The 16,093-nt window shown below is 38.9% G+C and overlaps 1 protein-coding gene across 1 annotated transcript in view; it reads right to left on the bottom strand.

Moving 5' to 3' along the window:
- The window catches only part of fat2.S (FAT atypical cadherin 2 S homeolog), a 96,259-nt gene that overhangs the window by 7,401 nt on the left and 72,765 nt on the right, over nt 1–16,093 (bottom strand). Inside the window, exons 17-21 of the mRNA XM_018254858.2 lie at nt 15,762–15,905; nt 13,671–13,868; nt 12,711–13,518; nt 10,988–11,133; nt 790–1,201 (exon numbers count right to left, since the gene is read on the bottom strand). Of these exons, the coding sequence (XP_018110347.1) occupies nt 790–1,201; nt 10,988–11,133; nt 12,711–13,518; nt 13,671–13,868; nt 15,762–15,905 (1,708 nt within the window). The remainder of the gene's footprint in view (nt 1–789; nt 1,202–10,987; nt 11,134–12,710; nt 13,519–13,670; nt 13,869–15,761; nt 15,906–16,093) is intronic.

The raw sequence follows: 16,093 nt of genomic DNA, 5'->3' as shown, positions 1-16,093 counted from the left end.
GTATGCTACACTTGTCAATTATAAAATGACTTAAAATTTTACTTAATAAAGTTTGAGCCACCAAAAAAAAATAATAGCAATGATCTGATTGGTTTCATTGGGCAAATTGTAAAATCGACCCTACTGAATGTGTATTTAGTATAGGTAAATCTATAAAGATGTTTCACTACTCATCCGAGCAGCTTCTTCAGTTCAACTGACTGGTGTGGGAAGTTCTCGACATATAAACTCTTCCACTAATCCAATCACAATGGCACATTGTAACTCTTCAAAGAGGTGACATCTGAAGAAATTCACAGAGGTGTTGATTTTGTGTAGTTACTGTGATAGGATTATCCAATGTGTCATGCAACGCCTAAAAACAGGTGTTACTTGTGAGAGTTGCATGAATCGATGTGTGACGTGTTCTGAAACCGCTGGGGTACAGATGTTAGAACAGCATTGTATGTAGCAGACAGGTGGTGTCGAAGGCCCCCGCCTCTGTTCAGGATTGGATTAGTGGAAGAGTTTATATGCCGAGAACTTCCCACACCAGTCAGTTGAACTGATGAAGCTGCTCGGATGAGTAGTGAAACATCTTTATTGATTACTCAGCAAGTCCAGTTGTTTTTAGATTTACCTATACTAGATATACCATGATCTGGATGAATGAAAATCTTCATAGTCCTACTGAATGTGTATACTTGACAACATAAAAAGAATGAGGCCATGGGCATGTCTGTTTTCAACGAATATCTCAGTGCCTTTAGACCTCAACGTCAAGATTCCACATCTATTCTATGGTCTCACCTCCATTTGCCATCTCTGCACATATTTTGTCAGATGGGCAGGGGTCCTTGGTACAGGCTCCATGTTGCTCACAGCATGGTACGATGCTGTTGCTACTCACAGGCTGTCCGAGATTTGAAAGAGTCTTTCCATTAATACTGATGTCATCCAGACAGCCTTTGAATCCATTGGACACGTATCCTGATTCTTGGATGACGCCACCAATAAACAGGTTTAGAAGTGATGACTGGGCAGGACAGGGTTCAATAGATTGCCTGGTGTCATTACCATCAAGTCTGAGCTGTATAAAGGGTCCGGTTACCTCCAACAGCACGTTGTGCCAATATCCGTCATTTAACTGTACTTCTGAGACCAATTCCTGCATGATGTTGTCTATGCATTGTTGTTTGAAGTGTAGAGCCCCATTATGCAGCTGTAGAATAAAGCAAAAAGGTGTCCAGTAATCTATTATAGAATGCCAAATCCTACATTTCCAAGATCAAACTGAGACCACTTAATAGTAATGCTTATATTTAAAGTATAAGGAGACAGTCAGGCATGGAGGCAATTTGGAGCAAAGAGAGACTGTCTGACTGATGGTTGATCCCCTTCCTTTTAGACACCAAGAAGAAGCTAAAACACAGACATTTCTGTAGTTGTAGAACTGGGTTAAATCCCTTTATTTCAGAATGCCTATATCATCGGAAATAGAATTCAGTACAGAAATGTTACAGGTGGCCAATACTACAGGAACTCTCAAGTGCAGAGAATTATTAGATGGTTTTATATCTGCATTCGGTGTTTATGAGTTGAAGGAGAAGGCGCTAACTGGTATTAAATAACCTATTTGTATAGGGAGGTAAAGTGAAGATGGGAGCAAAGGACAGAGAAAGGGTTTCCAAATAATGTAATTCTCATCAGACTTTACTTTTATTTTAACCACAGCCATAGGATTTAGCACTATCTACTAGGAACCGAATCCAGGATTGGGTTCGGGATTCGGCCAGGATTCGGCCTTTTTCAGCAGGATTCAGATTCGGTCTGGCCGAACCAAACCAAACCCAAATCCATATGCAAATGTGCATATGCAAATTATGGGTGGGGGAGGGAAATCTCATGACTTTTTGTCACAAAACTAGGAAGTCAAAAATGTTTTCCCCTTCCCACCCCTAATTTGCGTATGCAAATTAAGATTCACATTCGGTTCAGTATTCAACCGAATCTTTCACAGAGGATTCTGGTGATCGGCCGAATCCAAAATAGTGGTACTTCCCTACTAGCTCTAAACTAAGCTTCTTTACAGCTTTACAGAACACACTGAGCATGTGCAGTGTCACTGGCACTCCCAACAGAATCTACTCCTGCTCACAAATTTGAAATGTATAAGGAGGGTACCCAAAAAAAAATTTACAATCTTTCTCAGCCTATCACCCTGTAAAAAGGAAAAGACGCCAACTGTTTTTGGACCAAGTCCTATCTACTCTATTGCACTTCGCCTGGTCTGAGGTGGCAAAGGCAAGTCTGGCGATAGAGGTAACGTTCAGTAAAATCAAAAACGTAGTGAATTTGCATAGTAACGCTCTTTCACCAGAGCAAAAATTCGCCTGGCGTTAAGAGTGCGAAGTTGCGCCAGAGTTTATCTCCTTCGCTGGCGTAATTACACCAGCGCCCATTAGTAAATCGACGAAGTGCCAAAATGACTTCACGCTGGCGAATTTTCGCCAGCGTTAGCCACTTCGCCCTTTAGTAAGTTTTCCCCATGGTATTTGATATATATATAACTGAAGTAAATAGATTTTTACAAAATGACATTACATTGTATTTTATTTAAACTTTCATTTAGACACAGGCCTGGATTTGTGGCAAGGCCACAAAGGCCCGGGCCTTGGCGGCAAAAAATTAGGGGTGGCATGCTGCCCAGCCGCTTTCCGGGAAGCACTGGGGAGCACATGTGCGCTCGCAGGGAGCGGAGTATGCGGGTGGGTGATAGGACCGCAGGCGCCAGGACCGCGTGGCCTTGGTGTGTCTGCCCACAAAATTCGGCTCTGTATAGACACAAAGAAATGAAAGATCATTTAGAGAAAATGTCTACCCTGGCCTTCAGCCAGCAAATAGGTTTATAATAACCTGACTCAGTGAAATCTATAATTGCACATGAGCATGAATTACAAATCAAACCGCTTTAACCTGTTTCGTTTGAGCGTTCCATTCTCACTGAACTAGAAGAACAACCTTAATTGGCTATTACATGTAGCACCCAATCTGACTCAATAGGTGTTTATACAGGAGCAATCTGCACCTTGTTTAAAGGACAAGTAATACAGACAAATACAAGAGTCCTCTGCACTCTAACCCATTATCAATATATTTATTGTTTAAAGGGTAAGGCATTTTTAGTAGCTTAAGGCACAACATGTCTCAATGTCTTAAATATATTGATAATGGGTGGAGTGCAGAGGACTCTTGTATTTGTCTCTATGTATTTTGTTGTCACAGCCTCATTGCACCCCCCCCTAATGTTTTAAAAATTACTGTTGAGCACAAATTTCCCTTGTTTGTTAAAGGTCAAGTAATATACATGAATTTAAACGTAAATATTTCATTTATATTATCTCTTTAGATGTTTGCACACATAGACTAAATGAAGTTACTAAAATAAAAAAAGTTTAAGGAGCAGTAACACCACAAAATGAAAGTGTTTTAAAGTAATGAAAATATAATGTAGTGTCGCCCTGCACTGGTAAAACTAAGGTGTTGCTTTCAGATCAATACTATAGTTCATATAAACAAGCGGCTGTGTAGCAATGGTGGAAAAAGGCTATATGGCACAAGTTAAATAGTGGATAACAGATAACACCATTATGTTCTACAGACTTTATCTGCTGTGTAAACTGAGCCCTTTCTCATTTGAATGGCTGCCCCCATGGCTACACGGCAGCTTGTTTATATAAACTATAGTAGTAATTATCTGTTATCTACTGTGAATCTTGTGCTTGAATGGCTGCCCCCATGGATACACAGCAGCTTGTTTATATAAACTATAGTAGTAATTATCTGTTATCTACTGTGTATCTTGTGCTTGAATGGCTGCCCCCATGGCTACACAGCAGCTTGTTTATATAAACTATAGTAGTAATTATCTGTTATCTACTGTGTATCCTGTGCTTGAATGGCTGCCCCCATGGCTACACAGCAACTTGTTTATATAAACTATTGTAGTACTTATCTGTTATCTACTGTGTATCCTGTGCTTGAATGGCTGCCCCATGGCTACACAGTAGCTTATTTATATAAACTATAGTAGTACTTATCTGTAATCTACTGTGTATCCTGTGCTTGAATGGCTGCCCCCATGGCTACACAGCAGCTTGTTTATATAAACTATAGTAATAATTATCTGTTATCTACTGTGTATCCTGTGCTTGAATGGCTGCCCCCATGGCTACACAGCAGCTTGTTTATATAAACTATAGTAGTACTTATCTGTTATCTACTGTGTATCCTGTGCTTGAATGGCTGCCCCCATGGCTACACAGCAGCTTGTTTATATAAACTATGGTAGTACTTATCTGTTATCTACTGTGTATCCTGTGCTTGAATGGCTGCCCCCATGGCTACACAGCAGATTGTTTATATAAACTATAGTAGTACTTATCTGTTATCTACTGTGTATCCTGTGCTTGAATGGCTGCCCCCATGGCTACACAGCAGCTTGTTTATATAAACTATAGTAGTACTTATCTGTTATCTACTGTGTATCCTGTGCTTGAATGGCTGTCCCCATGGCTACACAGCATCTTGTTTATATAAACTATAGTAGTGTTTCAGAAGCAAACACAGCAGTTTTACCAGTGCAGGGCAACACTGCATTTTAATTTTATTACTTTAAAACAATTTAATTTATTTTTCGTTACTGTTCCTTTAACAAGGCCTTTTAGTTGACGTTTTAAAACTCCCCTTACAACATACTTGTTACAGTACGTGAATAATGTCAATCTGTAGATTCTCACAGTGAAAGGTTTTTATAACAGAGTTTAATTTATTTTTCCTCCAGGCATGATTGATGAGGGCACATACCGTCTCTGCAGATGTGCATTAATGCGTATGAATGGGGGCTGCCATGTTCAGGTACAACCGTAATGGGAATTAACAGATGGTGTTGTCGCTGCTGCTTGTTCCGCATTTACATCGGATGAAACAAGATGCCAGTATTGTAATTCCCACTCTCATAATTTAAAGGGACAGCATACATTTATTTGAAGTTTTCAATTTGGATTTAGATATTGAAAGCTGGCTGTATATTTGGTTTCCCTCTGCTTTACTGGCATGAACTCCTAAAAAGATATTGCTATGTGAGCCTGCAGTTTGAACCTTGCCTTATTTCACATAGGGGTCATTTAACAAAGTGCAGGACAAGTGCCCTGCAGTTTGATCTCACTGTAATTGAGCACAGCGACCGGCATGGACACTGTGTTCAGCAGTATTGCATTAAAGGACCAGTAACATCAAATTTTTTTTTAAATTCATTAGTATACAGGTATGGGACCTGTTATCCAGAATGCTCGGGACCTGGGGTTTTCCGGATAATGGATCTTTCCGTAATTTCGGTCTTCATGCCTTAAGTCTACTAGAAATTAATCTAAACATTAAATAAACCCAATAGGCTGGTTGTGTTTCCAATAAGGATTAATCGTATCGTAGTTGGGATCAAGTACAAGCTACTGTTTTATTATTACGGAGAAAAAAAAAATCATTTTTAAAAATTTGGACTATTTGGATAAAAATGGAGTCTATGGGAGACAGCCATTCCGTAATTCGGAGCTTTCTGGATATCGGGTTTCCGGATACGGGATCCTATACCTGTACCACGAAAAAAAAAAGCCAAGACTAATTAAACTTTAAAATCGCCTTTATTTATTTTAAATAACTCACCGAAACTTCCCTTGCGCTCCTTTTCAGAAAAGGCAACACGGCGATGATCTCCCGGCTCTTTGGATTTCTTCGGGTCCTCTTCCCCTGGCAATTTTGGTCACTTTTACTACGATCCGGAAAACTGCTCCAACTGAGCATGTGCAAATATGGCGTTCACTTCCCCAAGAAATCCAAAGAGCCAGAAGTGGCGCCCATGAACTCCGCTGCACTCAGGGTAGGACTACACGGACGTTTTCGGCACTGCGACAAAAGGCATGTGACAATTCGCACGCAACGGAAATAAGGTAAGAGATAGAAATGTCAGATTAAGTTGCAGCGTTGATCAGATGTGACACAACTGTCAGATGAGACGCTGCGCCTGCATCCGACAGTCGTGTCGCGTCCGATCAAGGGATTGTCCTACCCTTACTCTGCACCTATAGGCGATTAAAGGATTAGGGGCACTTATAGGTGTTATCATCTAATGCGGGGAGGGGAGCTGGGAGACGGGACTATGGAGGGTTCGGGGTAAGGGTTTTTATTAGTGTGGGGTTAATTTCTCCTTTAAATAACAATTCTTGCCCAGCTTTATAAATGTAAACAGGCAAAGGGCAACTGTCCATCATTCTACACTGCATAAAGTTTATTAACGGAACAATAACATAAATTTTTGTTTTTAAAAAACAAAATTCGTTAGTATAGAACGAAAGAAAAACACAAAGACAAATTTGATTAAGTCTTTATTAAGAAAAAACTCCACTGGCGCTCTTCTCTTCAGAAAAGGTGATCCAGAGATCCATTGTGCGACGCTCGATTTCTCCTCCCTGCCTTCCTTATAGGAGATAGCCAGGGAGAAGAAATTGCGTACCGCAAGATCGATCGTCGCCGTGTCGCCTTTTCTGAAGAGGAGCACAAGCGGAGTTTCGGTAAGTTATTTCTTAATAAATTTAACGATTTTTTTTGTTTTAAAAATTGATGTTACTGATCCTTTATTGTCGTTAGTTGCATGGTAGCCTGTTTGCCATTGTTAGTAATGGAAAATAAAGATGAGCCTTCCAGATGTTCTTAAACTACAAAGTATATTTTTATAACACTGGCAATTGTAGTTTAGTGCAGCAGGAATGACAAACTACTTCCAAGAGAAACTTGTGCAGCAGTGAACAATAAGGGAGGGTAAATTTAAATAAATACTTTTTAAACAAAACATTTTTGGAATGCTTTTACTTTGAAAAGCAGAGAGAAAAAATGCTGTTCCACCTTGAAATGTACTACATTCAATAAAGGGACAAGTCTCAACTTCACATGCTGGAGAACCTCAGGGCAATAAACCCTGCTCCAGAGTCTGCTGATCCTTCATGTGCAAAAGAGCACAGCTTCCTAAATGCACCGTGACTTACAGACCCATAGGAACCTCATACAGTCTGAAAAACAATGGTGCTCTTTAAGGACAGGAGCTTAACCCCTTCTTTGCCTCAGAAGACAAAAATGATATTACTGATTAACAGAATTAAATAAAATACACTGAATTAAAAAAAAAATGTAAATACATCATTAAATAATTAATCCGCTAGCTTCTGTTGTATTGGTTTAATAGTCAGAACAAACAGTGCAGCAAATAGCAAGGGGCAGGCGTTGCTTCCATAAAATCCAATTTACAAACTTAAAGGATAAGTCAACCTTTAGAATAAGTGAATGTAAAATTAACGAGAGTGCTATTCTAAGCACTTTTGTCATTTACATTCATTATTTATTTTCTTTTTATTCCAAGATATTAAGGGATACATGTGCTGTTAATATGAATGAATTTTGTTCCAACAGCGCCACCTGCTGGTCGGTTTCTGACCAGTCTGACCACCAAGTAGTCAAGGAAGTTGTCAGGAGAAAGAAAGAGGCTGCTCTGATGTTCTTCTGCTTAGGAAAACAATTATAAACCTTTCTCAAATCTTTCCTCAGCAGAAGAACATCAGAGCAGCCTCTTTCTTTCTCCTGACAACTTCCTTGACTACTTGGTGGTCAGACTGGTGGGAAACTGACCAGCAGGTGGCGCTTTTGGAACAAAATGCATTCATATTAACAGCACATGTATCCCTTAATATCTTGGAATAAAAAGAAAATATAAAAAGCTGCGGACAGACCGAGTCGGCAGTGTATTGGCCTGAGTGCAGGGTCATCCGACGGCTTCCCTGATCGATATCTGGCCGAAAGTTGACCAAATCTCGATTGGGCAGGTTGAAAAATCATTATGATCAGATCGTTGGGCCCTAGGGCCCACAATCGGATCAGCCCGATATCGCCCACGTCAATGTGGGCATATTGGGGAGAGATCCACTCGTTTGTCGACATCGCCAAACGAGCGGATCTCTATGTCTATGGCCACCTACACTGAAATGAATGTATACTGGAAAGTTGCTTACATTTTCCTTCATTCAAAAAGAGGTCGCTCAGCCGGCATTGCACAAGAATACCGACTGTACTAGCTAAAAATAACAGAAGTCATTTCAAATATGTACTTATGAACTAGTTCATATCAATATTTATACAGGTATGGGATCCGTTATCCGGAAACCCGTTATCCATTAAACTCCGAATGATAGAAAGGCCGTCTCCCATAGACTCCATTTTATCCAAATCATCCAATCTTATAAAAATGATTTTCTTTTTCTGTGTAATAATAAAACAGTCGCTTGTACTTGATCCCAACTAAGATCTAATTAATCCTTATTGGAAGCAAAACCAGCCTATTGGCTTTATTTCATGTTTATATGATTTTCTAGTAGACTTAAGGAATGAAGATCCAAATTACAGAAAGATCCGTAACCCGTAAAACTCCAGGTTACGAGCATTCTGGATAACAGGTCCCATACCTGTATGGATTGCAAAAAGTCAGCAGGTGAAGTTCTGGGGACCAGAGCAGAATCCAGAATTACAGCGTAAGGTAAGAAATATAAAGATAATAGATGAGCTCTGCAAACTTGGCATCGGCTCCTACAAGAGGAATTTGGCAGAAGTAGTAGCAGCGCAGGGAGGGGCCCGGCATTTTATTACATTACATGGACGTATCATTATGTTTTATGACGCCTGGCTCGTATAGGAGAAATTGGAAGCTGTTTCTGCCAGGCCCTTAAATGATTAAAGCTGATAAAATGATAAGGCAGGAATTTCCCACCTGAAATTCTTAAGATGTTGCCATATTGCACCTTCCAGTGGACCCAGCGCTGGGAGCTGTTAAATAAAGGTTAAGACCCCTTCAATCAGGAAACTTCACTTCCTAAAGCTGCCCATATGGATGTATTTATGCATATCTTTAAAAATAGCAAAGCACTCAACAGGACTTAAAGGATAAGTAAACCTTTAAAATAAGTGAATATAAAATTGATGAGCGTGCTACTAAAGCACTTTTGTCATTTACATTCATTATTTATTTTCTTTTTATTCCAAGATATTAAGGGATACATGTGCTGTTAATATGAATGAATTTTGTTCCAACAGCGCCACCTGCTGGACAGCTTCTGACCCGTCTGACCACCAAGTAGTCAAGGAAGTTGTCAGGAGAAAGAAAGAGGCTGCTCTGATGTTCTTCTGCTTAGGAAAACAATTAGAAACCTTCCTCAAATCTTTCAAGCAGAAGAACATCGGAGCAGCCTCTTTCTTTCTCCTGACAACTTCCTTGACTACTTGGTGGTCAGACTGGTCAGAAACTGACCAGCAGGTGGCGATGTTTTAACACTTATTTTTATGTTTACTTATCCTTTGAGGCAAAGATCTTAGAGACCCCACCAGGAGTCATTCTTTAGGCGTATGACCGACTTCAATTTCTAGACACAAATTCATAATTTAATAAGTGTACCAAGCTGAAACTAACATCCAACAAGAACTAACATCCAATTCAATACCAGCATTACTACTGACAAGTATGTCCATCGCCTGCCAACCTGGACATTTGATTTGCTCTTTTAGAAATAACCAACATACAAAAAAATGTACGCTGTCAGATCTATCTTTCATTGTCAGAATTACCACTCTTTGGCGGTATTGAAATAAAGCAAAAGCTTAACAATCCACAGTGTAGTAGAGACCCCGTCATGCAAAGAAGGTTGGTGGTTGCCTGTGTTGCAGTTTATGGAGATCTTGGTTGACATTGAACACAATTATCCCTGAGTGTTTAGTCCCATTAAAGGATTAGAGAAAGTTGTCAGACTCCCCTTCTTCTATGTGATGTGATTTATTGGTTTGACGTGGCTAATTTATACACTGTAACCTGCAATATATTTACGTGGGAAAAGAGAGTTTCAGTTGCCCTAGGCATCAAATACTAAGAAAAATGATGTGCACACATAAATTAGTAATGGTTTACAATACTAAAACAGTGGTCTGGTTATGAGTATAAGAGTAAAGGCTTATCCCAACTCCCTTAATTCATACTCAAATCCTATGTACTCGTCTTTGCTGCAAAACCTTGGGGCCCTGGGACAATGATTCTCTCTTTCTGCCACATCTTAAGATCAAGGGGCCCATTCATTAAGTTCGAGTGAAGGAATAGAAGAAAAAATACTTACTTTGACCTTCGACTACGACTTCAACTTCGAATCGAAGGATTCAAACTAAAAATCGTTCGACTATTCGACCATTCGATAGTCGAAGTACTGTCTCTTTAAGAAAAAACTTCGACCCCCTAGTTCGCCACCTAAAAGCTACCAAAGTCAATGTTAGCCTATGGGGAAGGTCTCCATAGGCTTGGCTATCTTTTTTTGGTCGAAGGATAATCCTTCGATCGTTGGATTAAAATCCTTTGAATCGTTCGATTCGAAGGATTTTCATAGTTCGATCGAACGATGATTCCTTCGATCGTTCGATCGAACTATTTGCACAAAATCCTTGACTTCGATATTCGAAGTCGAAGGATTTTCATTCCCCAGTCGAATATCGAGGGTTAATTAACCCTCGATATTCGACCCTTAATACATCTGCCCCCAAGTGTCAGTTATTCCTTTCCATGTGCCTCTCCTTAGCCCTCATGCCTGAACTCATGCCTGAGTATACAGTACTAGTGATGGGCGAATTTATTCGGCATGCGCATATTCTCTGCGAATTCCCGCGATTCGCCTCAGGCGAATAAATTCGCAAAACTACAGCAAAAATTCACGGTCAAAAAAAAGCCCGCCGGCATAAATAAAAAAAAGACACCGGTGCCAAAAACGTACGCGGCGCCGTTTGGGTATTTTTCGCCCACCACTATAAAGTACATATTGTGCCCAGAGATGATGTTTTGACATGTATTTATATAATATTCAATTTATTTGGTTCTTACCTTTAGCTCAAATGTAGCTGATCCATTCGCGAAAACTAGAACAGAGTCGGACTGTTGCGTTTTAAGACGAAATTCAATCTTCCAGTTCCAGCCAATCTCAATGATGTGTTGCACGAAACTGCTCCTGTCAAACATCACTGCTGGGCCTGTTAGTAGGACAAAGAGAACATTTGTGTGAAGCACCATGAAACCTTAGCACAAGTTGAAATACAAGGTCAATGTAGGGTCTTCTGTCATGAGTTTTATGGTGCAGTTTTTATTTCTAAATTACACTCTTTGCACTGCAAATAATTCACTCTACCATGTAACATTTCATTCCTAACTCAACAAGTGTATTTTTTTAGTTGTAATAATGGTGTGTAGGTGCATCTCAGGTCATTTTGCCTGGTCATGTGCTTTCAGAAAGAGCCAGCACTTCAGGATGGAACTGCTTTCTGGCAGGCTGTTCTTTCTCCTACTCAATGTAACTGAAGGAGTCACAGTGCAACATGGATTTTTACTATTGATTGCTTTTCTTAGATCTACCAGGCAGCTGGTATCTTGTGTTAGGGAGCTGCTATCTGGTTACCTTCCCATTGTTCTGCTGATAGGCTGCTCGGGGAGAAGGGAGGGGAGTGATATCACTCCAACTTGCAGTTCAGCAGTAAAGACTGAAGTTTACCAGAGCACAAGTCACATGACTGGGGGCACCTGGGAAACTGACAATATGTCTAGTCCCATGTCATATTTCAAAATTAAATATAAAAATATCTATTTGGTCTTTTGAAATAACGGATTTCAGCGCAGAAGTCTGATGGAGCAACACTATTAACTGATGCGTTTTAAAAATATATATATATTTTCCCATGACAGTATCCCTTTAAGTAAGATGGCCTGTTTTGCATCTGAATGTAAGACTTTCTATTATACAGTGCATATGGACATCCCAGCACCCAATCAAGAGCTCTTAAAAATTATGTGTGTGTGTGTGTATGTATATACAGTATATATATATATATATATATATATATATATATATATATATATATATATATATATATAATACACAAGAACTATGAATATCCTGTAAATTATATCCTTATAAACGGTGAGTAGTGATGTAATTTTTGTGTATTATAATAATTAAATACCCCTTGTTGGAAAATATGAGGATATTATAAGTAACCTCCGGCCTTGTGCTTTTATGTAGGGCATATAGGGGCATATTTATCAAGGGTCGAATTTCGAAGTCGAATTTCAAAGTACAAAAAAATATCTAATTCAAAGTTTTTTCACCGAATTTGGCAATCCTACGATCGAATAAAAATCTTTCGTTTCGAATGATTTTAGCGTGCGATCGAAGGATTTTTATTCGATGTGTAAAGACTTAGAAAAAGTTTGTAGAAGGTCCCCATAGGCTAACATAGCAATTCGGCAGGTTTCATTTTAAGTATTGAAGTCGAAGTTTTTTTAAAGAGACAGTACTTCGATTATCGAATGGTCGAATATTCAAACGATTTTTACTTCGAATCAAAGTCGAAGTAAATTCGAAGTCGTAGTATTCTATTCGATGGTCGAAGTATCCAAAAAATTACTTCGAAATTCGAACTTTTTTTCATTCAAAAATTCACTCGAACCTTAGTAAATCTGCCCCTTAATATCCTTTTACAATAGGGGTACTTTATTCACTATATATATATATATATATATATATATTTAAAATATAAAATGAAAGAGTGTGTACCATTACAAGTGCAGGCTTGTTGCAGAGTGTGTCTGGGTGTTATAACACTGAGCCTGGCAGTGCTGTAAGATGATAACACTGTGGGATCCAGGTGTATCGACTCTTGGCAGGTACGGTTTTGGCACTGAAGATCTTGGCAGGGCAGATGAAACATTTTTTCAACTTGTAAACCAAGTGACTGACTTAAATCGTGAGCGGACCTAGAAAGTTTTTCAGCAAGAATGAGTGGATTGGTGGCAGAGCTTTGGCCCACTCCAGCCAACATTAGAAGGTCCACATAGGATGCCTCTTCATCTTTCTGGAGGCTGGCCATCTGAATTTGCTGTCGGTCTACTTTAAGCAAGTTCCCAATAAACCTCTGCAAACTGCGCCAGTGGTCTCCGATAAACTCTTCGGGGGATACGTCCTTGAAGCGCAGAACCAGAGATAATTTCAGGTCCTCCTTGCTAAAGCACCACACATAGATATGGACTGGAGCTGAGGTGGAAAAGGTGCCATCGCTGACCGTGACATTCAAATTGTAATGTCCTTGGTGAAGACTTTCAAGAGCCATAATTTTTCCATCAGCATGTCCTACAGAAAACTGGCCCTTCCTAATTTCTTCTGCAGCCAAGCTGTACACAAGAGTATCATGTGGGTCTTGATCTGTGGCGTGTAGCTTGCCCAGAACACTGCCATGGAAAACTTGCTCGCTGGTGGTTATTAATATCTCCAAGGGTAGGACCACAGGAGAGTAACGGCTTTGATCAACAACTTGGATGCTGATGAAGGTGCTGGAGGAAAGGTGTGGGATTCCATTGTCTGTTGCCTGGAAACCAAAAAAAAAATTCACAAAAACGTTTATTAGTGAACCATGAAATGTGTTTCCAGATTTAAAAAAAGGACCTTGATCATCAATTCCATTTGACCTTCTAATGTATGTGTATATATATAATAAATATTAATTGTGTAATCATTTACCTGGATCTCCAAGAGATACTTCTCTTTGGTTACTCTATTTGGAACAGCAATCGTAGACAAGACACCATCAGGACTCATTTTAAACACATTGCCCTCGTTTCCTCCTATGATCCGGAAATGGAAGGGAGGTCCATTCTTGGGAGAATCATTATCCGTCGCACTAAGTTTCACCAATGTGGTGCCGATAGAGGCACCGTCCTGTGTAAAAGAACCAATGAGAGAATTCAAGCAAAACACTCATTACTACGATATACTTATGACACTAACAAGTAATATCATTCGCATATTCAGCAAAATATGCGATTAAAAAAAAAAAAAAGAAGCGAATCGCGTGTCGGCTATAGACTGAAATACTTTATATGCCTAACGGTTTTGATTTTAGCAGCATTTTTATTCTCATGGTGGTGATTAGTGCTGGGCGAAATTGCCCCATATCCTACGTAATTCGCAAAACAGCGAAAAATTCGCAAAACATGAATTCTGATGCCGGCGTTAAAGTCAATGGGCGTCTGAATAATGTTGACGCGCAACACTTTTGATTTTTGTCTGTGAAACATGGAAATCTGATTCGCCCATCACTAGCGGTGAAATAATTTAAGCCTGAAAATTTGTTGTTTCTTCTCCACTCTCTCTTTTTGATTCCAAGAGTGCTTGGATTTGTGGTTTTATAGGGAAGTCAGTTTCTCCAATTCAGATAGGGAAGATACTTTGAGACCACAGTTTCCTTCTCCAAATTTATGGTGTCCCAGAGTTTGTCAAAATACAGATAGTTCTTTGGGGACAACACCACCATCTATGAATTTCCTTTTTCTCGCTGCTATACATAAATTTCAGTATTGAGTTAATTAATTCCAATTGATTTATTAATCCTAATAGCACTTAGTTGCGTTGAATCTATGGAATCCTTCTTGGGGAAATAAGGAAATAACACGAATTTATCTCAATATTTTCTGATACAAACGCAGATCAAATCCGCTCAGCTTATTTGTGCTTATTTATTATTACATTTTCCAAAAAATTTACTTTGCGGGAAATCTGATTTTCACAAATTTTTCTGAATTTTCATCAGATTTTTTGGGATTTTTCACCCGAAAACTCAGATTTTTGCCTGAAAACTCCAAAAACAATTGCAAGAAATCCAGCGTAAATCAAAAAATTATTGGGACTTCTCCCATTGATTTATATGCAACCTCCACAGGTCTGAGATGCCGGATTTTCTTATTCTGACTTTTCCATCCACGGGGCTTTCACAAATTTTTCTGAATTTTCATCAGATTTTTTGGGATTTTTCACCCGAAAACTCAGATTTTTGCCTGAAAACTCCAAAAACAATTGCAAGAAATCCAGCGTACATCAAAAAATTATTGGGACTTCTCCCATTGACTTATATGCAACCTCCACAGGTCTGAGATGCCGGATTTTCTTATTCTGACTTTTCCATCCACGGGGCTTCATAAATTCCGACAAATTTGTGATTTTTTAAAAGTCTGATTTTATTTTAAAAAAATCATGAATTTTTCGTGATTTTTGCATTTGGAGTTTAGTTAATAACCCCCTTTGTTTATTTAGATGATTTGTTTTTTAATCAAATGAAATTCGTGGCACACCACTTTATAAGAGGGGAATTTTGCAATTCACAATAATTGTTTTATCCAACTTAAATAAAAGTACTTTTTACTTATATACACGTGGCAATTAAGTTTTTTAAGGTGCAAATAAGCACAGCAAACAGTTATGGAATAAAAGTAATTAATGAACTCAGCACTAATTGATTTGGAGAGCATAATTAATTGATAGAATTGATTGGTGGCTAATTAATTAATTTTTTAAAATTTATTTCAAACAATTCATTTGATAATTGTTTAAAGGCTGCAGAATTAAGGGGCATCTCTATCCTTCTTCCTAAATAACTATAAAATATACATTAATAGCAACAAAGTAGCTATAGGCACTTGGGTATCATTGCCTTCGCTTATAAATTAAAATATTTTCCAGGTTCAACCTTTCCCAGCTTATGGAATATGGTTATGTTGCTGGGCAGAGAACTCTATAATAAATTCTCTAAAATACACATGAACAAGCTCTCTGTACCTGAATGACTAAGCTGTAGCTGGACTGTGAGAACACAGGAGGATTGTCATTCACATCAGACAAGTAGACTCGTGCTGGCACTTCATTAAAATGAGCTGGTCGACCATTGTCTGTAGCACGGACTACCAGGGAGTAAATGGACCTCTGTAAAAAAAAAAAAAAAAGTGGAAAGCTTATGTAAATATCAATTGCTTTAATGTGTTCTTGGATACAAGGCACTATATCATTGTATTACAGACAGACTTTTGGGACTAGAAACTTCAGTCCACTATTTACCCAGGAACTAGGGTCAACGTCCACTCTGCACTACACTAAGGGGCAGATTTATCAAG

Source organism: Xenopus laevis, chromosome 3S, assembly GCF_017654675.1.
Source record: "Xenopus laevis strain J_2021 chromosome 3S, Xenopus_laevis_v10.1, whole genome shotgun sequence".
Classification (NCBI taxonomy): domain Eukaryota; kingdom Metazoa; phylum Chordata; class Amphibia; order Anura; family Pipidae; genus Xenopus; species Xenopus laevis.
Note: the sequence above shows the minus strand (reverse complement) of the source record. Positions and strands in the feature narration are given on the sequence as shown.